At 48.1% G+C, this 27,202-nt stretch overlaps 1 protein-coding gene across 1 annotated transcript; it reads right to left on the reverse strand.

Annotated features, from left to right (window-relative positions):
• Positions 1-16,707: 16,707 nt before the first annotated feature.
• On the reverse strand, positions 16,708-26,344 carry LOC115278185 (SEC14-like protein 3). Its single transcript, XM_029922622.1, has 12 exons — positions 26,218-26,344; positions 25,131-25,206; positions 24,834-24,877; positions 24,640-24,699; positions 23,412-23,600; positions 22,390-22,485; positions 21,672-21,732; positions 20,429-20,512; positions 19,464-19,570; positions 18,687-18,826; positions 18,421-18,590; positions 16,708-17,570 (listed from the first exon to the last, which is right to left on the reverse strand). Exons 1-12 carry the CDS (start codon positions 26,269-26,271, stop codon positions 17,449-17,451), a joined length of 1,203 nt encoding a protein of 400 aa, XP_029778482.1. The 5' UTR covers positions 26,272-26,344; the 3' UTR covers positions 16,708-17,448.
• Between the last annotated feature and the right edge of the window lie 858 nt (positions 26,345-27,202).

Here is a 27,202-nt window from a genome sequence, read left to right on the forward strand (position 1 = left end):
CCCCAGCCCCCCACCAGGTTCACACCTGCACCTGCATCCCTATGACATCTGGGTTCTACCACCACTTTCCTGCTCACTTAGTCTCTACCTTCCACCCTCTGGGTTCCCCCTAAAACTGGGAGCTACTGGCCAGAGTCAGGCCTCTGTGTTTTGGGGCACAGCTCTTGGCCCTGCGCTGGCCTTGTGTTCTTCCCTATCACCTGCCTTCTAGCCTTTCTTATCCCACTCCACCTTCCTCCTCAGCTGGAAATACTTTTCCTCCTGGTCAAGCTTGAGCATTCTTTGTAAGAAGCCTGATGCCCCTTGTGTGTTGCCCCTCAGCTCTTTCTGAAAGTTTGTTCTTGTGTGATTACCTTCCCCTGGTCACCTTATTGAAAGGCCTTGGCAGGTTGGAGTCTCTTGGTTTTCTAGGTAGGGGCTAGGGGTATGCTCTGAAGCACTCACAGTATTGGGGGGCTAGGCCTAAGGAAGATACTGTCATGCTCCTGAAGACCTCTGAGGAGTCTGACACTGGTCCCTTCCAAACTACAAGACCCAGTCAAGTTATCTGTTGATCAGGAAGATCAAGGAGGGATCTGGTCTCTGGAGAGCCTCTACCCTGGGGAAATCCCTTCTCTCTCTGGGCCTCAATTTCTCCAAGTATAAAATGAGAGCATTAACTTAGTCTGCCACTTTTGAACTTCTAGTCTCATCCATATTAAACAGATACCTGGGGACCCATTTGACTCCATTCATACAACCTAGGTAAGCGCCTTACCGAGAGAGGGCTTTTAGTCACTAGTATCATGGTGTGAACATGTTCTTTTCTTGCTTTGAGATAAATAGCTTCATTTTCTCTCAACTTTCAGCATCAGTGGACAGATACTAGATCAGAAGGTTAGAGGTTGGGTGGGTGGATGGCTTAAAGCCTTCTGGTGGGATATCATTGTCTTCTAGGCTCTGGGAAGGCCACTGAGGAGCCTTCCCACCAGGTGACATGGTCCTTTTAGTTGGGTTAGGCTTCTGACTCCAGGGAGCCCAGAGGTGAGTGAGGGAGTCGTTCTCCAGAGCTTGGGCCCTCCTCAGGGTCCTCTTCACAGTGGAAGACACCGGGGCCCCTTGGCAATCCCAGCAGGACCTGGTTCTAGCTCTTCCTTCTTCCTTCTGCCACTTGGCCCTCATTCATGGCCTGCCAGAGTAAAGCCTCAAACATCAGACAAGTTAGCTGTAAGCTCGCTCACCCCATCACTGTGGAAGCCACTCACCCCTCTGAGCCTCCTTACCCTGAAGAAGGGAAACTGTCACCTACTATATATTGCTAATAAATGCTACCCTTGTTGCCTGACAGCTTCCATTTTTCTGTGATGACCTCATTTGATTCTCCTAAGAATCCTATGCAGTAGACATGATCAGTGACCAACCCCATTTTAGAGATGAGGAAACTGAGGCTTGAGGTCACATAGGCACCACTTAGCCCAGTATACCCATACTCTCTCCAAGTCAACCATACAGTCTGGCTGGTGGAAGCTGTTGCTCAGCCCCTTCCAAGTCCCTGTTGGTGTACTTGCTGCCTCTCCAGGCCCTGATCAACTTCTGCCTCTTACCCCAGGGAGCCTCCCCAGCTTGCTGATGCTGATGCGGATGACAGGGATTCTGCTCATGGTGGTGTTGATGTCCATCCTAGGCATGGACTTTTGCATCTTCACCCACGACCACTGGCTCAGGGCACAGAGCCTTGCAGACACGTCTAGCTGCAGGCCTAGGTAGCAGGGTCTAAGGAGCCCCCAACCCCTACCAAAGTTTTCCAATAAAGGGATGTTCACCAATGACTCAACCTGAGGCAGCTTGCGGAAATGAGGCCCCCCCAAAGCAGGAGCTGGTGTTGGGTCTTCTGTGAGGTGATGATGCCCCTGGGAATAAGCAGGTCTTATGCCTGCCACGTGTGAACTGAGGCAGGAGCAGTGGGGGGTAGGGGCGGTGGGCAAAGCTGTGGCCTGCCTGGGGGCACTGGGATTAAGGTGCTTCTTTCACTCCTTTAATATTTGCCCTACAACCCCCTAGGCAGGGGCTGGGCCTCTCTTGGACACCCAAGACCCGGGCCCATCTGGAGGCTGACTTTGCATACCCTCTTTCTATGGGCCAACAAATGGTGTGCTAGTGCTATTCATAGTGACAGAGCTGAGATTGCTACCTTTTTAGAAATCATTTTAAACATAGCCATTATTAAAAATTAAATAATGGGGAGAGGCTGGTGCAAGATGCCTGCAGTGCATCAGAGCTTAAAGGGCCTGGTTGCTGTAATAACCGGAGGAGTCTCTGGCCTGAATCTGGCCAGAGCGGAGCAACTGGTGGGGCAAGGGGCCACTGCTGTGCTTCTGGACCTTCCTGGCTCCGATGGGGAGGCCCAAATCAAGAAATTAGGGAAGAGTTGAAAAAAAAAATTAAATAAGGTGGAAAAAAAGAAGGATATAAACTTAGATTTAAATACATTATATTGGGACACCTAGGTGGCTCAGTTGGTTAAGTATCTGACTTCAGCTGAGGTCATGATCTCATGGTTTGTGAGTTTGAGTCCCACTTTGGGTAAGCACATGCCCCTCATTGGGTGAGCTCAAGCCCTGCTTTGGGTGAACATGACCCCTACTTCCCTCTCTCTCCTCTCTTTGCCCTTGCTTATTTGCACCCCTTCAAATAAGAAATAAATAAATGTGCTATATAGATCATGATGGGACTATTGGTTGATTTAGTGCAGCTTTTGATCTCAGGGTCATGGATTCAAGCCCCATGTGGGGTGTAGAGATTACTTAAATAAATAAAAATTTACAAAAATGTGTTATATTAAAAACAAAGGTATTTAAAAGTTCTCACCACAAAAAAAATAGCTATGGGTGGTGATGGATGTTCACTAGACTATTGTAATCATTTTGCAATATATCCAAATAGCAAATCATGTACACCTGAAACTAATATAATGTCAATTATATCACAAAAAACAAGTGCGCGTGGACATGCGCACACACACACACACACACACACACACACACAATCAAGCAGAAAAGAACAGGTAGTAACACTCAAAATGTGTTGCTTCTTGATAATTTTACTAGGCTTTACTCTTACGTATGCTCTTGAGGTTACTTATGTTTCTTGTTATCTGTTTGGCGCCTATACTCTATTAGAGTTATTGCATGTTGTTTCTCAACTCTGTGTTCAGTAACTTCTCTTGGGTAGCTTGAAATAGATCATGATGGGACTATTTAATTTTTTTAATGTTTATTTTTGAGAGAGACAGAGAGAACACGAGCAGGGGAGGGGCAGAGAGAGAGAGAGACAAAATTTGAAGCAGACTCCAGGCTTCAAACTGTCAGCACAGAGCCTGATGCTGGGATCGAACTCATGAACCGTGAGATCATGACCTGAGCTGAAGTCAGACGCTTAACCGACTGGGCCACCCAGGTCCCCCACGATGGGACTATTTATACCATGAAGATCAACAAATCAGGTTCCCCCTGCCTGGGGAGCCAGTAAATTAAGCATTTACCAGCACACTACTGCTCTGGCCCTCCTGCCAACCCAGGAGGTGGGTCTTAGCACCATCTCCCTGTGTAGACCCACATCTGGGATCAGAGAGGGCAAGTGACCTGGCAGAGGCCTCACAGCCTGTAAGTTCATAGGTAAGACTCTTTCTTGCTCTGCTCCTTCTTCTCCCAAAAAAGCCAGGCAGGGAGAAGGGAAGGTGGCCTTGGCTGCATCCCTTGCTCGTCTGGAGCCTTCCCTCCAGCTTTCCTCCGGCTGCTACCCCAGCACCTGATGCTCTGGCTCAGGCCCTTCTCGCTCCTCCCTGGGTGTTCCCAGTCACTCATATGGCTTCTGGCCCCAGTCCTCTGCCACCGCATATCCTATCTGTCCCCTCCAGGCTTGGATGCGGGCAGCAGTTTCTGGCTTATCTTCCCTGCCCCCAGCTTTTCTATCTAGCCAGCACTTCTTCAGATGTTCAGAATAGAGTCCAAACTCCTTGTGGGGGCTCTTACTTAGAGCCCGGCATGGTCTGGATAACACCATCCCTTTGACTGCCTCTCCCCTAAATTTTCATTTCAGCCATTCTGACATTTTTGGTTTCTTAGATCTGATGTTTGTCTTCATTGGGCTTTCTCATACAGTGTTTTTTTCCTGCTGGGACACTCCCTTCCAACCTTTACCCCACCTCTTGCTGTAGGCCCACTCACCCCTCCCTGAGTACAGCTCACTCAATTCTTTCCCCCTCAGGGTACCCTCTGACCCCCTAGTACTGGCTTGGGAGCTTCCTCTGGGCTCCCTCCAGCCTGATACTTCCTCCATTGACTGACAGGAGGGGCAGGCCCCTTTTGGGATTCACAGGCTGGGAGGCTTATCTTTTTCCAATGCTCCCCAGGCCTTTGTCCAAGAGCATTCTGGGAGGTGGGTCCCCCCAGTGGCCACCTTCATGCAATGCTCAGCATCACCACAAAGAGGCAACACCACCAAACATGCCTCGTTGGCTGTTTCAAACTGCCTCCAGGGTTTCTGAGAACTGTATGTTAGTGAATGAACCCCTGGGGGCCTGCACCAAGACCTATACTAAGCACTTTCTGTGATGTGGCTCATTTACTCTTTACAAACACATCATAGTTAGGTCTGTGTTTTCTGGAGATGGGGTCACTGGCCCAAGCTCACACAGTCTGCTCCCTAACTTCTCCCTGCTAGCTCACATACCTCAACATTCTCCCCACCTCTATCAACTTCCCTCTCTCCCTCCTCCCCTAACCTCTCTCCTCCCAACCCAATTCTGATTCTGTCCCTACTGCCCTCCAACCTGTGGCTCTTTACACAGTAAGGGCAGAGCTAATTCACAGGCTGTGTGACCATGGGCAGGTTACTTAACCTCTCTGAGCTTCGGTTTCCTCACTGTACAGTTTTCTACAATGATATCCTAAAGCTACTGCCAGAATTGCAGGAGAAATGGCTCACAAAGTATCCCGCTGGAGCAGAGCTCACAGAGAGAGCTCCACAGATGCTGGCTGTTATTAGTGCGTCAAGAGACCTCTACTTTCAGAGCAAATGACTGAATCATTCCATCTGATGACTAATCCAGATATAAATTATGCCAATTATACACGTCAAGAACTCCACTCGTAAGAATTTATTCAGAGGAAATAATTGGATGATCGTCCAAAGATGTGCAGCTGAAGGTGATAATCATGGTCTTATTTGTACGAACTAAGATCTTGGGAACTCCTTAAATGCCCAGTGCATAAAGGAACATTCTTCTGAGCTGATCTTGCTGGTTGCTGAATCTCCTCAAACACCTTCCATTCTGATACCTCACATGACTCCACACACCCTCCACGATCCAGTCCAAACATCTCAGCCTGGCATTCAGAGCCTTGAGGTCTTGGCAGCCTCATCTCTCACCATGACTCACCCCTGCACCTGAATTCCTGCCTCTGCTGACTCCTCACCATTCCCTGGATGTGCCCTGTGCGTTAGCCTCTGTGCCTTCACTCAGGGCATGCCCTCTCCACCTCCATGTTCTTCTGTTCCCAGCCCCAGCTCTGATGGTACCTGCCCCATGAACGAATTCTGGGAGCCATTTTTGAAATAAGGCAGGTCTGCAAGGCCTCCCACTGTCAGATGGCAATGGGCAGCCACACCCACTCAACCCCCACTCAATTTCTGCTTGAGCACTGACCCCCAAGGGGCCTGTCTGACTGATATCAGGAGTGACTTGCCTTCTTATACTAAAAATATGTGAATTGTACCTTATGAAAAAGCCTGTTACAGGAGTTTCTTCTTTTGTAATTATAGAAGCAAATGTTACACTTTCTGAGAAAACATGTTTTTCTTCCCCTCGAAAAACAGGCTATTGGCCCCTGCTCACAAAGGACTAACTCTTGCTTTTGCTATGCTAAAAACAGTGCCTTGTATTTGAAAGCTAAAGGTCCCTTCCTTCCCCAAGTGATAAGCATCTAATCATCTACTCCAATCACTATCAATAAAGGTTATGCGTGAGTCTTCTATCAATCTAGGTTCTGGGAAGTTTTTACATACCAAAGAATTTGTCATCAGAAATCATTGTCTAAGGCAATTGCCACTTCTGTTCTGTACCCCATACATTTTTTCAATAAATAAAGCTGACTCTCGTGTCAGTGCAGAGATGCCTGCCTGGTGAGCAGAAAGAAGCCGAGGCTCTCTCCCTCTCTTTCGCCAACACTGTTATCCTTCAGGGAGCCCTGGACCTGCAGGAGCTGGACTCTGGCAAATGAATTCTTCTTGACTTTTTCTCCCAGACAGGATCATCTTGATATACAGCATCCTCCATCATCATGCTCCTCCCTCCCCTTGGACAAGAGTTATGAAAGACACAGCAAACCATGGATGGAGCAATTACTGTGTGCCAGGCATGGTACTAAGCACTGTGTTATACAACCCCCATCAGAACCAATGCAGTAGGTGCATCACCATCCTACAGATGAGAACATGAAGCCCACTGTGTGGTAAGCCTTCCATCAGCAGTAACTCTTACAAACCTCGCTACATCCTCATGAGTAAGTGCTGGGAGCTGCACCAGCCTTGCTGGATGACACAGTCACAGTAAGGAAATGACAGACTTTGCACGGCTCCTGCCATGAGAGGCAGAAACTGGCATCTCCTTCTGCTACTACTGCTCATGTGAAATTAAGCCTGTTGCTATTGATTAGGCCTCACAATGTTCCAAGTCAGACGGATATTACCCACACAGACACCTCATGGGAGGAAGCCTATTCCCACCTCTATAAAGAGGAAGTTAAACAAGGCACTGCAGATGTTTGTTGAAAGGCTCCTCTATTGAGCTTTACAAACTTAAGACATGGAAATAAAGAGTTAAAGAACACAAGAATAATATTTACTCTGATCCGGAAAAAAGAGCCTAATTTAGGAATAAGAAATAAACAAGAGCCAGGCATAAGTTACTGCGCATACATATGCTAATTGGTGCCCATTGTGAGGATGAGTAAGAGTAGTTACAACTTAAACTCATATGCAAAGGCCGGCTGGTCTAGGGCGCCTATGGCGCTTACACCTTCAACATCAAAGAACAAGGTTGACAAAAGGTTTATTTACTAACCATCTCGAATACATTCTTCCTCTTGTGAGCCAAATAGAATGCCTGCTAGCCTTGTTTTTACCTGAATCTTAGCGTTATTGTTATAAAATGTGTTTGCTATCTGTTTCTCACTGAAAACATCCTGCTATCTTCTTAGTTGTAAGATTTACTACCGGATTCAAACAAATATGTATGTTATCTGCTTTTCACTGAGAATATCCTGTTATCCTATGATGTGTAAGTTACCTCATTGTAATTAGAATAGTTCTGAAACAATGCCTCTGTAAAACCTGTTTCTGCACCCTTTTCAAAGCATCTTTATCACTGAAAATTATTTGTAAAAATTCCACTTTTTGATGTCATGTAATACTTAAGTCTATAAATAAAGGCCCCAAACCTGGCAAGCCAGAGAGATGCCAGAGAGATGCCAGAGATGATGCCCGGCTTGTGGCCAAGAAAGAAAGAAACTGTGTGGATCTCTTTCAACCCATTTTTGCTGAGGCTGCTACCTCCTTCAGGGGACCCTGGACCTGCTGGAGCAGGCCTCGGGCAAGTAAGGAAGACTTTGGTGTCTTTTCTAAAATCAGGAGGCATTGTAGGCAGGTAGGGGTGTGCGGAAGTATTTGGCTTGTGCCCAGCTCAGCCATGCTCTAGGCTCACTTGTGGGTTCCTGATGAGGCCTGTTCCCTCTCCAGCCTTCTCAGGGCCAATTTAAGGGGGCTTATGGGGGTGGGCAGCAGTGTTTCTTTTCATTATGGCTGCCCCCAGGGGACTTCTGCAGGTTGTTCTGGTCTTGCTACAGCTGGGTAAGGTCTGGCTAATGGGGCTCCCTTGGAAGCTGGAGTGCTGGGTGGGGGTCCTTCCTTCCCCCTGCCCTCCCTGAGCTGAGCCTCCCCTATCAGCAGTGCACCTGGTCAGTCCCCTTGAGGATAACTTGCCACCCCCTCACCCCCCCCAACGCTGTCTGGCCTGGGTGCTGCAGGAACCAGACTTGGCATCCTGGGGCTACCTGGAGGCAGGGACTTCTTTCCTGAGAGCCTGTGACTTGCTGTGCCAGTTGCCTTTCAACCCTTGGCCTCACCTCCTAAAGCCTTCAGCCCCTGGAGCTCCTTGCTGTTACCCCACTGCGAGATGATGACACTAGAACCCTGGGTCACCCATTCTTCCCTGACCTTCACCCTGCTTCATGGGAGCCTTTCAGCCTTGTCCCAGGCTGAGCAGGACCCGCCCAGAGTCCAGGGCAGTCCTGCTTCTTGAGGCCCGGGCTCCCCAGCCAGGCCAACCTTGGGGGGCAGAGGTCCATCCCAATTATGCACCCCTGGCTTCTAAGGCAAAGCCTGTCATGCAGTAAACACCTAGCAAATGCTAAGCAGATGCCTTAAATTCTTATCTTAAAAAAAACAAATGGGATCACCTGGGTGGCTCAGTCAGTTGGGCATCCAACTTCAGCTCGTGTCATGATCTCATGGTTTGTGAGTTCAAGCCCCACACCAGGCTCTGTGCTGACAGCTCAGAGCCTGGAGCCTGCTTCTAATTCTATGTCTCTCTTTCTCTCTGGCCCTCTCTCTGTCTCTTTACCTCTCAAAATTAAATAAGTCAAAAAATAAAAATAAAACCAAAAACAAATGAACACCCCAAAAGCCTGAAACCCCTTTCTGGTCTTTGTTCTCTGAAGAGATAATTCTTCTTGAGACAGTGTGGTGAGCTGGTCAGGATCCCAAATGATGAGAAGAATTAACTGGGACCATGCAGGGGCGAGTGTGGTTCTACACCATTGCTCACACAGGCAAGACAAAATTTCTGGTAGGGAGAGGGTAAAGGTAAACTCAGATTTCATCTTAATGCCATTTGGTATCCTTGGAGTCTTGCCATATGAGAACTCCAAGCTTTAAATTTTTCTGGAAGAGGAGTACCTGGGTGGCTCGGTTAAGCATCCAACTCTTGATTTCGGATCAGGTCATGATCTCATGATTTAGGAGTTCGAGCCCCACACTGGGCTATTCACTGACAGGTCGGAGCCTGCTTGGAATTCTCTCTCTCTCTCTCTCTCTCTCTCTCTCTCTCCTCTCTCTCTGCCCCTTCACTGCTCACACATTCTCTCTCAAAATAAATAAACATTTAAAAAATATTTCTGGGGTATCTAGGTGGCTCAGTTTTTTGAGTGTCCAACTTCAGGTCAGGTCATGATCTCACAATTTGTGGGTTCAAGTCCTGCGTTAGGCTCTGTGCTGACAGCTCAGAGCCTAGAGCCTGCTCTGGATTCTGTCTCTCTCTCTCTCTGCCCCTCCCTCATTCTCTCTCTCTCAAAATAAATATTAATAAAATAAAAATTAAAAAACATTAAATATATTTCTTGGAGAGCCCTTGCTTGGGAGTTTGAATCTGAGTTCTGCAGCTGATAAGCTACATGTAACAAACATTTTCCACATCTGAAAAATAGAAGTGGTCGTGCAGTTCAAGAAGTGTGTCTGAAATTGCCCCTGATGGCAGCTATAATGATTCTCAGTGCTGGTCAGGCTTATTTGAGCAGCTTCTCCTTGGCCTTCCACCCCCCCCCCCCCCCCCCCCCCCCCCCCCCCCCCCCCCCCCCCCCCCCCCCCCCCCCCCCCCCCCCCCCCCCCCCCCCCCCCCGTTACCTCCCCTGGGGTAACTTGCCCAAGGCTTGCCCTTCAGCCTGACTGTGGGGACCCATTGGACCCCCTTGACCTGTGGTGTCTCTTTTTCTGCAGCCACTCAGCCTAGGCAGCTCCTCAGGCAGGAGGCAAAGAGTTCTATTACAACTGGCCTGTCATGGACTTGGCACCACCCTCTGAAGGACCCCTTCCAGGAGCCTTCACCTGCACCTCAAAGCCCCTGAAGGTGACCCTCCAGGTGCTGCATGGTGAGTCTTGGGCTGTTATGTGTATGCATGGAGGGGGATGGAGTGTAGACCCTTGAGGATTGCTTAAGACAAAGGGGAAGAGTGAAGTCCACCTGTACCGTCTTGTGTCTGGCCTCGGTCTTCTGCCCTTGGTGAAACAGGTGTGTACCTATTTGGTAGATGAGAATGGGGTAGGAGAACTGAGGTTTAACCATCTCTCTGAGTCTCCATCATCCCACCTGTAAAATGGGTATAGCAAACACTTCTAGAACCATTCAGGAATAAATGGAATTATGGTTGTGACCTAACAGGTATGCAGTAGATACTTGTTAGGAGGTGGCCATGAATACTCACCAGGAATAACCCTCGTCCCTCTCTTCCCCCAGATGCCTTGCCACCTCCCTATGTAGAAGGCTCATGGTTGACTCTCAAAGCCCATGTCCAGCCCATGTCAAACTAGGCCATGAAACTCTACATTGATGAGTGTGTGGGCTCTCAGAGCCCTTTCTTGAACCACTCCCAGAGAATATACACCCTTGTCTTCAACCAAGGGTCTATGAGGCTATGGGGGGAGTGAGAGGGAGAGTAGGGGCTTATCCCGGGTCTTTCTTAGCTGGGCCATTGGTGTAATGATGTAGAGGAGTCTATCTTGTTACACTTGGTCATTGGTGACCAGCCTTTTTTTGTATCTGGTCTTAACCTGCCCACCTGGGCTGTGAGTTTGGCAAAGGATGAACTGTCCTTACCAGTGAAGATGCAAGCTGTTGAGTGACTGTAGAGACCTTAGGGTCTTGTCACTTGTGGCTGATTTTGTAACATCTGTCCTTTGCTAGGGCTAACCACTGCTGTCCTTGAACCCTGGTAATGGGATGAACATTCTTTAATGAGGCTTTAAGGAACAAAAAGTCCCACGGTATAAGCCTCTCCGTGGATTCATGGGAAACTTGTTCTGGCCAATCTCTGAGTTGAAGATCCCTGTAGCCTTCTTGGCTGTCCCCCAGGTGCCTCTCAGTAGGCTCCAGGTCTGGCCCTTGGTCCCAACAAGATAATGAGACACTATAGTATAGCATGGAGGCCTTCATGCTCAATGATGATGTAGAAGAGAATAAGGTGAGGGCCATGTCTTAGGCCCAGCTGGAAGTCTTGGGGACTCTCTTCCTGTTACTTTGTCTTCTTTCCCAGGGCTATTTTGGGCAGAACTGGAGGTCAGCCCAGAAAGGGGGTGCTAGGTCCCGCAATAGGGTCTACAGATTTAGCAAATAAAAATATAGGATATCAAGTTAAGCTTGAATTTTAAATAAATAATGGATTTTTAAAGTATAAATTATGTACCAAATATTGCATGAGACTGATTTATGCTACAGTTTAAAAGATTTAACTGGGTTCCCTGTATTTTACCTGGCAACCCTAACCCCTAAGAATGGCAGTAAGATAGGGATCGGAGTTGCGATAGCACCCACAGCCCTGGTTTTGACTGCAGCTCTGACCATAAGTTGAGTCCCTCAGGGTCTCACATTTCTGTGTGTGGGATCAAGTCTGTGATCAGTCCTGGCTCAAGGATTGCATGTTGGGGGTAGGTGTTGGGAGTGTCCACTCACCCCGGAGAGATCTTGATAAATGTGATTGTGGGTGAGAGAACCTGGGGAACCGTGGCTTCTGTCCCTCTAGATGCTGAAAGCCTGGGGCTCTTGGAGCTTCCTTCCTTTGTATCTTCCTAAGACACTGCCATCATGGGAAACACAGATGTACAATAGACAACTGTTACTGCTTGGTGGATGTCCTAAGATGGCACTGGAATTTCCTAAGCATACATCTATTTACAAAGAACCATACTTGACACTTGACTCTTGCTTTCTTTCTCTTCTCGACATTACTTGTTAATTCATGCATAGAACAGGAAATGAAAATCCTGAAACCCTGAGAATCACCTATATTGGGGTATATGCTAAGTTAGTGTTTTATAAAATAGGATTCTTTTTTTTAATGTTTACCTAGTTTGAGAGAGCATGCAAGAGTGCATGTGAGTAGGGAGGGGCAGGAAGAGAGAAGGAGAGAGAGAGAAAGAGAGAGAGAGAATCCCAAGCAGTCTTCACAATATCTGCACTGAGCCCAACATGGCGCTTGAACTCATGAATTGTGAGATTATGACCTGAGCTGAAATCAAGAGTCAGATGCTTAACCAACTGAGCCATCCAGGAGCCCCTATAAAATAGGATTCTATATGCCATTACAGAATTTGTGTCTGGCCCCCACTCTTAACATTAAGCATATTTCTCTGCATAGAAGAACATTTTTGTACTCTCCTATGAAAGTTAACAGCTACATAGAATCCAGTGTCTGACCAAGTTGTAGCTTCACTAGGACCCTGTTCAAAATCAGGGCTGCAGTAAGGAAATACTCATAGATAGGGGGAAATAAGAATTTTCTTTCCCTTTAAGGGCCTGTAATAGATTGGCCTGGCTTCCTCCCTGTAGTGTCCAGCTGGTGGGGGATAAATTAGGTATGATGTAGTTCTACATGTGGGTGGCTGTGTCAGGGGCCATGGGCACCCAGAAGGAACTTCTAAGTGGGTGTTGGGGTCCCAGATTCTTCCTTAATCCATCCTTCCAGGTGTATATTACTTGCTGGGTGAGCATCTGGCGTTGGACAAGACCCTTCATGTTTGGTCGGAAACCCTGTTTTTATAACACTTCCTCAGACAGGTGAGTGTTCTTTGCTTCAAGTTGTGGGACACTGGGCAGGCTCTTTTTCCATTTTGGGTCACTGGGACCCTCATTTCTAAAATGAGCATGTTTGCTGCCATGATGTGTGGGTCCTGGTTCCTGGAAGCTGAGCAATGGAGAGAAGTTGAAAGGCCTTACCTGGCCCTGAACTGAGATGCTTCATCTGTACCAATGGAAATCATTACCCTGGAAGTGTAGGCAGCCTCTCCCTGGTAAAGGCAAACCAGGGAGGCCAAGTGATGGCCTGCTGTCACCCAGCTAATACTGCCATGCTGGAATTGGGACACAGGGCAAACTGTTGCCCTCCTACCCTCCTGACTGAGCATGTCTTTCTTTCTGGACCACTGGCTGCTGGCAGCTGGCACATAAGTAGGAGAGCTTTGTGTGTGACTGCTGTGACTTTGACTGTTCCCACCCCAGAAGAGGCCAGCGCCATGGTAAGGCAGAGTGGGACCAGGTAGAGGGGCTACTGGGGATCTTTGCTTGTGTAGGCGGATGGATGTCATTGAATCTGTCATGGGCACAGCACCTGGGCTGGGAAGGTAGACTGGGTGGTGAGTCAGGAGGCAGGGGCAAGGAAGAAATTGTAGCTTGGCGGGGGGGGGGGGCTGTGGGTTGTTGGGTAACCTGCATGGGTGCCTTGAGGAGGAAGCTTGCTCTGCTTGGTGCCAAGATCTCATGATGTGTATATTAATTATGTTCCCCTGCCCCCTTTACCAAACAGATATAATAAATATATAACCATCAAGATAATTTTGAGACTTCAAAAAGATTTAAACCTACAATTCAGACCATTATTAACTAACATCTTAGTGTAACCATATCCAGGAAGCTTTTGTTGTATATACACATTAATATAATAGTCCATTTTTTATAATGTTCTCCAACCTTCTATTATAGAAGTATTATACTCTATTATATAGAGTATTATACTCTATAGGCAGGTTTGTAGGTCAGATGCCTCTTTTACATTTATGATGGTATTATCTGTGGAATAGAGGTGTTAGAATTGAATCAGTACCTGTGGATGGATATTTGTGTTCCTTAGGTATTTTCTCTTAAACCGTGTTAGGTGACACCTCATTGCCCTTTGCCCCCTCTTTCCATTTAGCTTTTGAACACACACCTGCTTAGGAGTTACCCAGCTCTGGGTCTGTGCTAGGGGCTGGGGGGGGGGGGGGGGAGGAAGATGCCAGGGCTAATAGATTCCCCTCCACAGAGTTCCCAGGTGAAGGGAACAACCATATTGTAGTCGTGGGGCCACTGACAATTAAGAAACTGCTGATGTCATGGTTTAAAGGTAGGTGCAGGGCTGGGAGGCAGCCAAAAACCCAAAAGGTCTGGTTCCACCATCCAGGTTTCTGGACACTTGCTCTTGGTCCTGATCTCCCTGCCCTGTCCTATCCCACGCCACATCCTGTTTCCCCACATGTTCCTGTTTTTTTCTTTTTCTACTTTGAATAAGTCTGGGCTCAAGGTCTGCCCCAGCTGTCTTTCATGGCCTGCCCTGCACCTTCAAGTCCTGAGCCACTCCCTGGCCCCATCCTTTCCAGCTTCTTGCAAGACACTGAAGCACTTGGTGGCCGTGGTGCTGGCCTTCAGCTATGTCACTCTGCTGCTGATTCTGTTCCTGCTGGCCCTGAAGAAGGTAGTCCAGGCCTTCATATTGTACTGTCCCCTTGGCTGCCTAGGGAGAATGCTGGCCAATCCAAGATGCCCAGGAGTTGGAACCAGTGGCTGGGGCAATGGAGGGACCCTCTTCTGAGGAGGAGATTGATATGGTGTCCCAGTCTACCATTAAGGAAAGCTTGGAGGCAGCAGGTCTTTCAGAAGACCACCAAACTACTCTTTTATTTACACATAACAAAACTTTCTATTTCTCTAGTGCTCTGGTCTTACCTTAACTCTCTCTGGCACTCGTGTATGTTGGCATTATGTGTTGAGGGACAAATCTGATCTCTTAACTGGATGATGTGAAAGAGGGCCCTCTGGAAAGGCCACTGCAGTGGTGGCTTCCTGGGGAAGGTGCCTGTTTTACACCATTTGGCTTGTTCTCTGCCCATGGGTTGCCCTGGCCTGGGGTCTGCATGGTAAGTGTCCCAGACTTCCAAATTTGATCCCTCTTATGAGAAACAGCCTGGAGTTAAGCTGAGGTCTTTCCTTCCCAGTCATTTCTGAGCTGTTGGAACTGAAAGGTAACTGACCTTCACACACTGTAGGGAGCACGAAGACCTCAGTCTTCCTGCCCCCATGCTGCTTGCTGACCACTGCTGGAATGGGATGCCCCTCAGCCAAGGTAACAAAGTAGGGCTTTTTCCCCTCCCCCTACACCACCTCCTGGACATTCATAATTGGAGTGAAATGGCCCCTGAGTGAGGCTGGGAGCTGGGGAGGGCTATTGCCCCACTGATGGAGGAAATGAGGTGGAAGCTGATTTGCCATGGCTGGGTGTCAGCAGATGGTGAAGGACACTTTTTGGTTCTCGGCTCCAGTCCTGGCTTGGGCTCCCTGTGCTTCCCTGTCTCTTGGTAGCTAGTACCTTTCTGCTCAATGTGACACCTCTTAGCAACAGTAGAGGAGTTGGGCAAATGGGGGTATCCAGTGGTGCTCATGGCTGCCTCAGCTTCAAGGGTGCAAAGGGTCTACCCCCTTATCCTCCTTCTGGCCTCACTGCAATGTGGGAGCCTTTCCCTCAGGGGCAAGGGTAAGACTGCCCTGTCCACTCACCCTGCACCACCGATGCCTGAGCCAACCTCTACCAGGAATCCCTTGGCCCACATTGCTGGTGCTGCTACAATCTTCCAAGAGAGTGAGCCCATCCTCCTCTTCCCTTCCTCCCTTGCTTCACTCTCCCCTTTCCCTCACTTCTAGGGTGGCCAGATAAAATACAGGATGCTCCATTAAATTTTAATTTCAGATAAATAATAAATTTTAAATATGTTCCAAATATTGCATTTCCCCCCAAAAATCTGACAACCCTCTCTTCCTTTTCCTCTCCTTCTCCCTCCCTCGCCCTTCCCACCTCTGAGAATTGGCAGTCTTGTCTTGTTCTGGCATGTTGCTATAGTAACATGAATTTTTTGGGAATGAGCAGGTTGGGGAGGGTAGCCTTAACTTCAGTGCTATTTTTGCCACCCATGGGCCAAAGGAAACAAGACCAGTACCTTTCAGGAGCTCAGTTTCCCATCTATAAAGTGGAGATAAAATCCTGTGCCTGTGCAGATAGAAAGTGCTAGCCACAGCTGACCATTTGCTTGATTTGTTTCAGAGTCAGGTCTCCCAGTCTGGCTCATTCCAGCAACCTTGGTCCTGGGCAACTCATTCCCAAGGAGGAGCCAGCCCTTCGGTTCCCACCCATGTTCTCTGTGTAATTCCTGGCAAGAGTTGTGTCTGGATGTAGGGTTCATGCCAGTGTCTATGTGTCCCTGACTTGGAGCAGGAACATCAGGGAAACCCGACTTCTCCCTCAGGCATCCAGGGCCATAGCAGGTTTCAAAGGGTCATGCTTCTCAGAGGCCATGCAAATAGTGGAGCATGCTAGGTTTAGAAGCATAAGCCCTGGCCCAATTTGCCATGAGTTTCCTTGCACAAACATTATGCAATTGAGTATTACTCCAGCTTCCCAATGAGCATAACACATATTTTGCTTCTGGGTGTCAACTAAAGACATGTCTACTAGAAGATCTAGGACAAACAAGTCATTCCTTCTCTCCTTTGTGTAAGTAGGGTCTTAGGAAGTGGTATTAAGAGACAGTTAAAAGCAATGTCTTTGGAATAAAGAAAGAACAAAAAACTCCTGGATCTTGAATCTGCCACTTAAGAGCTGTATGACATTGGGGGTGACTTCACCTCTCTAAGCCTTAGTTCTCTTATCCATAAGATGGCCATGATAAGTGGCCCTGGGGAAGGTTTGAGTGTGAAATGGCCTGAATTCATTAAGTACTTGGCACCATGTGTGATATGCAAGACCTCACTCACCAGATGATAGCTGCGATTTAAAAATTTTTAGTGCCAGGTAGCAGCTAGAGCCAGATAGGACCTCCTTTGCTTCCAGTAAAGTTTCTTTAATTGCTTAAAATATAAGCTGTGAATTCCAAGGGAAGGGGCTAAGGGTTGGAGTGATGGGCTGGGAAAGCTGGGTGCCCTGAGTCAGACAAAGCCTTAGGTAGGCATCTCCTACCTAACTGAGGGGGCAGCCACTCCCAGAAATCTGGGGGCTGGATCACCTGGATCTCCAGGAGAGTCCTCTCCTTCCACAGCCGGGTCTCTGTCCGAGGTGCTGAAACCTGCTCTGGGTAAGATTCCTTCTTGTCAGGCATACCCATGAATTACCTGCTCACTACCTTCATTCAACTGCACAAGTACACATTGAGCATCTACTCTATATGGAGTAGAAGTAAAAAGAATTTAGATACATTTGTAACCCATGTGGCTCATAGATCATAGGGAAGAAATTCAAACACACACACACACACACACACACACACCCCTTAGAAGAAATGAGGACAAAAGCTAAGGATTCATTTTCCTATTTCTTGGGTTTCAGTGACATTCACCTCTTCCTTTTGCCTTGCTTCTCCCTCTTTAAAATCTTGCCATCCTCCAAATCTGTGCCTCTCATAACTTTCCTGACCTAACCACAGCATATAAGTCTTCCCCAAGGCATTTCTTTCTCTACTCAGTAATCTCACAGTGTCAAGAGAAGTAATGATCAATTTCTGAGGGAGTGGGATATAGACAGAGAAATGAGAGGGCCAGGGGTCTCTGAGAAGTGAGGGAGCTGCCTAGACAGGGGTGAGCTCCTTGTCATACTTCTGCATGCCCTCATCTGGGAGCAGCACCTCCACTGTGAAGCTGACCTTCTTGGCATGGACAAAGCTATAGGTGTTGTCAAACCGCAGGACATCTGTAGGGACAAATGGACAGATAGGTGGTTAGGCCTGACTTCGTACTCCCCTGTCCCTGCCCTGGCCACAGGAAGGAGGACAGGCTGTGTTCCTAACTGCTGTGTTTGCTAAGCTGGGCCAAGTTCCCACTACTCCTGTTTCCTTTCCCATAGAGTCTGTCCCCCTTGAGCCATGTCTGTAAACAGATACTGACCTCCTCTTGGCATGTGCCCAGCCTGGCTTTAGTTATATCAACTGGCAATAAAAACAATGGCTAGTGCATCCTGTTGTCTCCACACCTGGACGCTTGCATTATAGGGGTGTGAGGAGGGCAGTGGGAATGTCAAAGGCTTCCCAGCTCCCTTGGATAAGGTGAGGTGCTGGATAAGGCCTGTGCACACCCTCTACTTCCTCACAACCACCCCAAGAGGCAGGAGTTGTAACCTCTGCTTCACAGATGAGCAAGCCAAGGATCTCGATTGGTAAGATTTTGCCCAGGGTTATGCAGCTACCATGAGGCTGAGGTGGGATCCTGGCATCACACTCAGCTATGTGGCTCTGGATAAGTTGATTTACTTCTCAGAGCCCCAGTTTCCTCCTGTGAAATGTTGCACCTGCCCTATTGTCCCTTGCCTGTGTCCTGTGTCCTGAGTGCTCTCACTCTTTGCAAGGCCTGTGTGTCTCTGGCTCTTGGTGTATGGTAAATGCTTGAGAATGTGGCCTGAATGAGCAACTGTGTGAATGAATAGCACTAACCTAGGCTTTATGTTCCTGGTGGGGAGGGGTCATTGACTCTCTGTTTTCCCATCTAAACTGTGAGACAGGTGACTCCAGCCTTCCAGAGATGGGGCCCAGCCAGGATAGACTTACAGACACCAGCTTCTGAGCAGGTGAGGCTCCCATCCTCGGGCACCATGTGGGCATTATAGCGCTGGCTGGGCAGCACTTCTGTCATCTCACCAGCCCGCTGTCGCTCCCCCATCTTGGTCTTCAGGAAAACCCCAAAACCAATGTCTGCACCATCAGATGAGAACTGCCACCTGGGTGGATGGGAGGGGGACAAGTTCCTGCTTAGTCTGATGGGACCCTGAGAGTCTGAGACCCAGCCACAGATGGGTTGGTGACCTGGACCTTACCTGAGGACACAGCCTGGGAACAGAATCTCATATTCCACCTGGTGTGAGGAGCCACGGTTGATCTGCACTGAGTGCTCATACTGAGTCTTCACTTGGTCCCGCACATACATGGACTTAGGGATCTCTCCACCATAGTTGATCTGCAGACACAGGACCGAATGAGCTTGCTTCTCTCTTTTGGCCATTGCACTGTTTGTGCCGTTTCATCTGCTTGAGATGCTTTCAGCATCTTCTGGAAGTATCCTGCTCACCCAATCCTCTCCCACCCCCCTGGGAAACCTTCCCTGACCCTACAGGGTCAAGGCCTCCTCTGGAAACTTCCCTTTCCAGCTCATCCCTGAGTCGAATTTTCCTCATTTCTTTCTTCCTTTCTTTTTTTAATAAAAGTTTTCATTTATTTATTTACGTATTTTTTTGTGAGGGAGAGCACAAGTGGAGGAAGGGCAGAGAAAGGGGTACAAGGGATCTGAGGCAGGCTTTATGCTTATAGGCTGAAAGTGGTGAGCCTGATGTGGGGCTCAAACTCACCAACCATGAGATCATGGCCTGAGCTGAAGTCAGGCGATCAACAGACTGAGCCACCCAGGTGCCCCAAATTTTCCTCATTTCTTGTTTGCCTCTGCAGCTGCTGAGAGCCTGGTGATGTAAGGCTGGGACTGTCTAGCTCAATACCTGGATCACAGGGGTTTCTCCGTAGATATTTGTGGAATGAATGAGTGGGTGACAAAGGAACTTAGGTCTATTCCTTTCCCCTCTCTTGTCTGGGGCTCTTCATACCTTAGTTAAACATTTGGGGTTCCCATCTGGGTCAGTCAGTGTCCCCCCAAACTGAGCAGGCAGCTCCTCAGGACTGATGAGTTTCAGCAAACCTTCCTTCCAGTTGTCTGTGGGCAGAGGGGTTGCAGGGTTGTTATTAGGCATGGATGGGACTTGTCAGCCCACTAGGGGGATTTGAGCTTGGGGAGAAACCCTACAGGGACTAGACTTCCAGGGCCAATTCCCCAGCCTCCCAGGCTTCAGAATGCAGGAGATGTCTTCCAGCATTATGTTGCTATGGAAACATGTTTCCTCCTAGGTGATGGAATGGGCACATTTTTGAGGGTCTTCTAGTTATGAATAGTGAAGATAAGAGTTATCTAATTGTCTCAAGGAGACTTTAATTTTTTTAATGTTTATTTATTTTTGAGAGAGACAGAGAGAAAGAGTGGGGGGGGGCGGGGAGGGGAAGGGCAGAGAGGAAGGGAGATACAGAATCCGAAGCAAGTTCTAGGCTCTGAGCTGTCAGCACACAGTCTGATGTGGGACCCTGAGGGTCCAAGCCAAAGTCAGATGCTTAACCTAGTGAGGCACCCAGGGTCCCCTCTCAAGGAGACTTGAAGCCTTAGGAGGTCAAGGGCCTTGTTGGGGACCATATAACACATAAGCAGCATTTGTTGACCCTTTCTTCTCTGAATCACATTTTTTTCCTGCTGTTCTTCCTCATTCTCCTCAGCCCAAACTGTCTTTAGAAGAAGTGATGAGTGTTGAAAGGAAAATGAGGTGCATGGCCAAAAGATTGACTATCAACCAAACTGAAACTGATAAAAGGGAAAGTGTGAAGGCCTTAGCCACCAAAGAGAGGGAATGCGGCAGAGGTAACTGTAAAGACTCTGTAGTGTAAAATACATTTTGCTTCACTCTTGGGGAGGAATTTCTGAGTCTAAGTGGCACAGAGCTCAGGGGATAGAGCTGAAATTACTTACTTCCCAATACTATAATTTTTCTGCGAGTGTCTTCACTCAGGAAGGGCTTCATGAGGTTGTAGCCCACAGGGAACAGTTTGGTGGCTGGAGAGATAAAAGAGATAATGGAGGAGAAAATAATTCCATAGGGCTACTCTCTCCATAACATTCATAGCCAATAACATGCAGGAGTCAAGAATTGGAAAATGCCCTGCACCTTACAAACCATCCAACAACTGGTCAACCAGCCAACATGCAATCAACTAACCAACCACCAGATCAGTCATCCAATATATCAACCAACCAACAAAACGGCCAATCAGTTTATCTTCTAACCAGCCCCCCAGTCAACCACTGACCACTCAGCTAACCTACCAAATAGTCAAACAACCACTTATCAAATCAGCCAACTAGAAAGCTCATTAAGCCTATTAAGCAACCATATAACCAACCATCCAATTGTCTTCTGCAACAGAAGATCCAGCCAAACAAAAAACCAGTCAGCCAACCAACCAATCTGTCAACTAGCTACTCACCTACCTACCTTAACAAAATGCCAGCTGGTCACTCAGTGAACTAAACTAACAACTATCTAACAAACCAACCAATCAACCAACCAACCAACCAACTATCCAAGAACAACCAGTCATTCAAGTAGATAGGCAACCAACTGGCCAGTAAACTAGACAATCAACTAAGCAGCTAATCAACCAACCACCCAATTAACCAGCCAACCATCAAATATCCACCCATCCTTCCATCTACCAATCCATTCATACAACAACACAAATACCTATTGAATATCCACATGCTCCTAGGCCTGCAAAAGATACAACAGACGTGGAAAATCAGAGGCCCTGCCTTCAAAGAGCAGACAACTCAGGGAAAAAAAAAAAAAAACCAGGACGAACACACACAAGACAACTAGGAGCCTCCAGAAGGCAGCAGACAGGAAAGGCCAGACTTGGCTGTTTCAGGTACCAGTGCCACAAGCAGTTCGGGAATGGAGAGATCCATGTGGGTAGGAAGTAAGAGGGAGGATTCCTAGAAGAGCTAGTGTTGGAACTGCCTCTTCTTGCAGCAAGGTCAACCATAGAAATTACTATTTATGGAGCACTTACTTTGTTCCAGGCTCTCTAAGTGATTTTCATGCAGCCAAGCAATCAATCTGTCTCACTACTACCCAGGAAAGAAGGCACTTTTGTTGTCCTCAGGGAACAAATGAGGAAACAGAGACACAAAAATGTGAAGTCACTTGCCACACCTTTTACAATGAGCATGAACTTCAGGGTCTCTGGGTAATTCTCTTCAAGGAGGCCAAAGAACTGTGGAACCAAGAAAGACCCCATCAGAGCCTACATCTCATCTTCTCCTATCCCCATCACCTTTCCAATCTCCCATCTGGAGTGTTCAAAGGGCTATGGAGGGTTTCCCTTCTTTCCATAGCCTCCACTGGCCTCTGGAGGAGAGCTTCGCACCTCAGGCTATGACAACCACATTCTAATAATAATTATTTTTAGAGTAAATCTTATAGCAATGATAGTATAGTAATATTAATGACTATTATATATTAAATGCTCATTATTTGCCAAGCACTGTGTACACAATTTATATATAAAATCACTGGAATATCCCTACATTCCTTTGAAATGCAGAATATCAGTATCCCATTTTGTAGGTGAGGAAAGTGAAACATGGAGGGGTGATGTGACTTGCTGGAGTCACAGAGCCAGGGGTGGTAGAGCTGGGAAGGGTTGGCAGAGGGTGGCCCTTGTGGTGTCAGTACAGTGTTGACTCTGAGGCCTGTTCTGTAGGATCGTTTGGGAAACATATTAAGGTCCTTTGTTTCCTGATTCATAGTGTGGGGGCCCAGGAAGTCCACCATCTTTTACCAAATCCTGGCTCTGAGTGAGCAAGAAGGTCACAGCAGACCGACTTCATCAGTAAAGCAGGCAGGGATCACCCAGGGACCTTCTCCTCACCTCTTGGTACACTTCCACCAGAGGTTTCCAGAAGTGCTTCAGTCCCAGGCCCTCACAGTCAAATATCATCACAATAGTCTCAATCTTCTTCCCCAGCTGTAAGGATGAGAACAAAGACTAGTCCCCAGGTTTAGGGTGCAGGCTTAGAACTTGGGACATGGTAACCCTAGCACACGATCCCTCATGGATTCTCCCTGTCCTCTGCTCTGTCCTCAGAGGAACAAGTGGACAAAACAGTGAATGTATTGACCCACACATCTACCCAACCATCCATCCATCATCCATCCATCCATCTATTATCTATTTATCATCCATCCATCTGTCCATTTGTCCATCCATCCATTACTTGACCCACCCATCCATCAATTCACGCATCCATCCTTTCTTACTGCCATTCAACTGATATTTATGAAACACCTATTTTGTGCTAGATACTGAGAATATAATATATGATACTCAATAATCCACAGTTCTGGTCCTCTAAGTGATCATGGTCTGCTTGGAGAGACTGACAAGCAACCAGACCATTATAAGTTCTGAGATAGATGCTGCAAATAAATAGCACAGGAACTGTGGGTATACACATTAACCCAGACAGGGACTTCAGAGGGGACATCTAAGTTTGAGACCTGAAATATAGAAGGGATAGAGCCAAGGAAGTGTGGGAGGTAAGGGTGTGCTGTGGGTAGAGCTATCCAGACAGAAAGAACAGCAGAGGCAGACTCAGAGGCAATAACAGTAACTAGTGTTGAGAAATATGCATGATGTTCTGTGTGCTGGGCCATACATTTGCTTTATCTCATTTAATCTTTGCAACATTATTTATTACTTATAGGTAAGGAACAGGCTCAGAGATGTGAGACCACTCTCCAAGACCACACAGCTAGGAAACAGAAGAACTGAACTTTGATCCCAGAATCCTCTGATAATGATAGTAGAGAGCATAAGTGGGTTACTGGGACCATGTTCCCTGTCAGCATCACCTCTCCACACGGGCCCACTCCCCTCAGCCTGGGCCTCACCCGCTCTGTCTGCAGGTCACACTCATGCAGAATGCGCTCGCAGTCCCTCATCTTGGTCTTAAGCAGGTCCTGCTTGGTGACCGAGAAGAGCAGCCCCTTTGGGTCAAGCGGCCCAATGATGTCATACCACACGGGGCAGCCATCCCGGTCATAGCCACACAGGCCTCCAGGCATGTACTTCTGGATTACCTGGGCATGGAAAGATACACAGAAGTTGGCATTATTCACCTCCCTGGAGATCCCCAGACTAGGCTGACCTCAGTGGCCTAAGCCTACACACAGCATGATACAATCACTGTCCCTTCCCTGAAGGTGGCACTATTGTCCAGGTGAGAAAACTAAGGGGCACTCAGGGGAGGGCCTTTCTCACAGTGAGTAAATGGCGGAGCCAGGCCTTACCTATGCCTAGCTGAAGGCTTCTGGAACCCTTAATTCTGATCCCCACCCCACAATATCTCCCACATCCCTTTCCATTGAGAGAAGTTGGGTTTAGTGATGAAAAACATGGATTCTGAAAGTCAACATACCTGGTTCAGATATAGATACTACTGCTTCCTTTCTGTGCAATTTTGAACAAGTGACACTAGCTCTCTGAGTCCCCTCCCATTCCCTCTCCTGTAAAATGGTTTGGATAATTCCTCTCTTAGGGGACTGTTAGGGAAAGCCCCCAGTATCAGTGCCTGGCCCACAGCTCATGCTCTACAAAGGAAACCATGTCCATTGCTTTACTAAGGTGCTAGTGGGTGGGACTGTTCTCTCCAACTCCTTGGTGGGCTAAGTTTCTTTACCACACAGACAGGATGTTCTGAGCAAGGCCCTAGAGGTGAGGGCTCAGAGGCACAAGCTAACTGTGGTGATGAAGAACCCAGCTTTGTGAATTCAAATCTCAGCTCCACACTGGGGCTGTGGGACTTTGGGTAGGTTGCTTAACCTTTGCTGGACCTCAGTCTCCTCATATGTAAAATGGGGACAATTGTACCCACTTCACTGAGCTGTGATGACTAAATAAGCTCATGTGGCTAAAGTTTTAACTCAGGTCAGGACCTCATAAGCACCCAGGAAATATTCATAATTATTATAGGAGAGGTGCCTGTAGGCTGTGGGCAGTTCTGCACACTTCTCAGGCTTTCTGGTCTTCACTCATGCTCTCCAGTGAGCCAGAGTCTGCTTGAATGCTATGTCTGTAAAAACCTGGGTTGTGTGTGTGTGGGGGGGGAGTTTGGCTCACCTCTGGGGGCTGCCAATCAAGGATGTGATCAATGTCCATGGACTTCCGGAACTCCATGTACTGAAAAAGAGAGGAGAGGTAAGGCCCCAGTGGGCTCCCAGCACCTCTGAGGAGGGGATGGAGATGGGGGCTTAAGGCATGGATTGCCCCCCACAAAGCCCTTAGCCAAATCTCCGGGGGTGGATGGGTCTCACCTTGCGGAGCATGGCCTCTGATTTCTGCAGGTCAAAATTCCGAGCTGTGTGAAAATGGAAGGAAGGTGTGAGCAAGAGAGAGGCTACCTTGTAATAACCTGGTCCTTGTCCTGGGCTGTGAGGAGCTAGGCTCAGCACTGGGGGCCTGGGTAGGACCTTCATTCCCTGCACCCTCCCTTCTCCTGGACCTGAACATGTGAAGTAAGATGGCATGAGAGCCATGAGTTGTTCTGGAGCAGTTGGGACCAGGCCCCTCTCGCTGTCCCTCACCCTGATTCCCCCCACCTCTGCCCTCACCTCGGAGCCAGCGCAGAAGAAAATAGTCATCAGGATTGGGCAGGGCAGGCAGCACGTCCTGCACATTTTCTCGGAACTGTGAATCGAGATGCTGGTTAAAGTGGCTTTTGCACTAAGCCTTGGCCTCCAGACCCAATAATTACTTTCATCATCCCTTCTCTTACACATGTAGTCTGTTGTATGATGATGGAAGGATGGGTGGGCAGATGGGTAGAAGGAGAAATTGATCATTGGATGGATATATGCATAGATGGGTAGGTGAATGCAACGAAGGATAGATGCTAAGTAAATGAATAGAAAGAAGAATGGATGGAGGAATGGGTGGATGGATGAGTGGGTGGGTGGATGGAAAAAGAAAGAAGGAGAAATTGATGGATGGAAGGAAAGAGAGATAAGTGGGTAGAGGAAGGAGAGATTGGTCGGTAAATAGAGAGCAGGGGGATGGATAGATGGGTGGGTGGGGTGGAGGGATGGGTGAAAGGAAGAATAAATGAGTGGATGGGAGATGGGTAAGTGAACTGGAATATGGAGATATTCGTAGTTCCTTCCATGTGCTGGCCTATCCAAGGCTTCCATCTTTTTTCATCCCATTTTTTACAAAAGCATGGTTAGTGATTACATGTCCTCTTCCCCATGACCGTGGGGATGACAACCCCCCCTGCTCTGTCTCTCTCACTCTTATAGACAGGTCATCTTTCAGGGTCCGGGGAAGAAGGGAGAACAGACTCAGAGAGGCAGACCATTAGCCTCCTTCAGCTCCCACCTAAGGGGCCTGGGAGGGATAGGAAGGGGACAGCTATTTGGTAAAGGTCTCTAGTTCTGGTTCCTACATAAGAACTCAAGTTTGATCTGGCACATACACTATTATTGCTTGGATGTGGTACTGTTCCCTCAACTCTTGCCCTGGACAGAGCTGATGTCACCGGCTACTTTGGAGCATGACTCTGAGTAAGGTGACAGTGAAGAGAAAATTTGAAAGACACACTAAGCCAACAGAGTGGGTCAGGGTTCTGGCCCCCCCACCCCCCACCCCCCGCCAAGACCCTCAAGCCTTTTCTTCTGGGGCTTTAGGGTAAGAGCGTCTCACCTTGGCTAGAGTCTCTGCCTGCTTGGGGCTCAGGTCTCCGACTCGGCCACTCATGGTGTCTGGATGAGGCGGGAAGAGTGAGGGCCACTGCAGGCAGAAGCCAAGCCTGATCTGTGGCCCTGACCCAGGTGGAGCCTTTTGCCCCACTCCTGGGTGTGGCTCCAGGCACCTCCTTCTTGGCCAACTGTTGCATTGCACATTACATAATTGAGATTAAGTGAGGTCCCGTGCTTGGCTCTGAGACAGGTCTGGGGGGCAGGCGGGCACAGGATACTGTGCCAGAGGGCCTGGGAGCCCAGACTGGGTGCCTGTAAAACCTTCACCCATGCTTCCAGGCCTCCAGAGAAGGGGGCACCTCAGGAGGAGTGAGGACTGCTCTCTGCCAGCACTCTTTCTCTCCCCATCTCCCTAATGAAGAGAGGTCACCCCCTACACCCAGCTCTGACTGGTAAGAGTCGGGGACTTGGTCAGTCTAGTAAACAATTCATTCAGTTTGTTGGGGTGGGAAACTCACATCCTTTTCCACCAAGCATCCGTATGTTAGAAGAGACGGGCTGGAATGGAACTCAGAAATGGAACTCAGATGTGTCCTTGCTAAAGGTTTGTTTTTTTCCACAGGACTGTCACCACTTTTCCTGATGTCTTTCAAATCCTATGATGCAATGCTGGCCCTGCACCTTCAGCATGGGGAAGGGCTTTCCCATCACTGTGATCCCTCATGCCCTGGGCCCTAAGGAAGAAGTGGTGCATATTGATGGTTTTGGGGGGCAGTAATGGTGTTTCATGGGAATTTTTAAGTGTTTATTTATTTGAGAGAGTGTGTGCACAAGCTGGGTAGGGGCAGAGAGAGAGAGAGAATCCTAAGCAGGTTCTACACTGTCAGCACAGAGCTCGACACGGGGCTCGAACTCACAAACTGTGAGATAATGACCTGAGCCAAAATCTTTCTCCTGATCTAAGGAGACAGAGTCAAGTCAGATGCTTC

The sequence above is a fragment of the Suricata suricatta genome, chromosome 14 (assembly GCF_006229205.1).
Source record: "Suricata suricatta isolate VVHF042 chromosome 14, meerkat_22Aug2017_6uvM2_HiC, whole genome shotgun sequence".
In the NCBI taxonomy this organism is placed as follows: Eukaryota; Metazoa; Chordata; class Mammalia; order Carnivora; family Herpestidae; genus Suricata; species Suricata suricatta.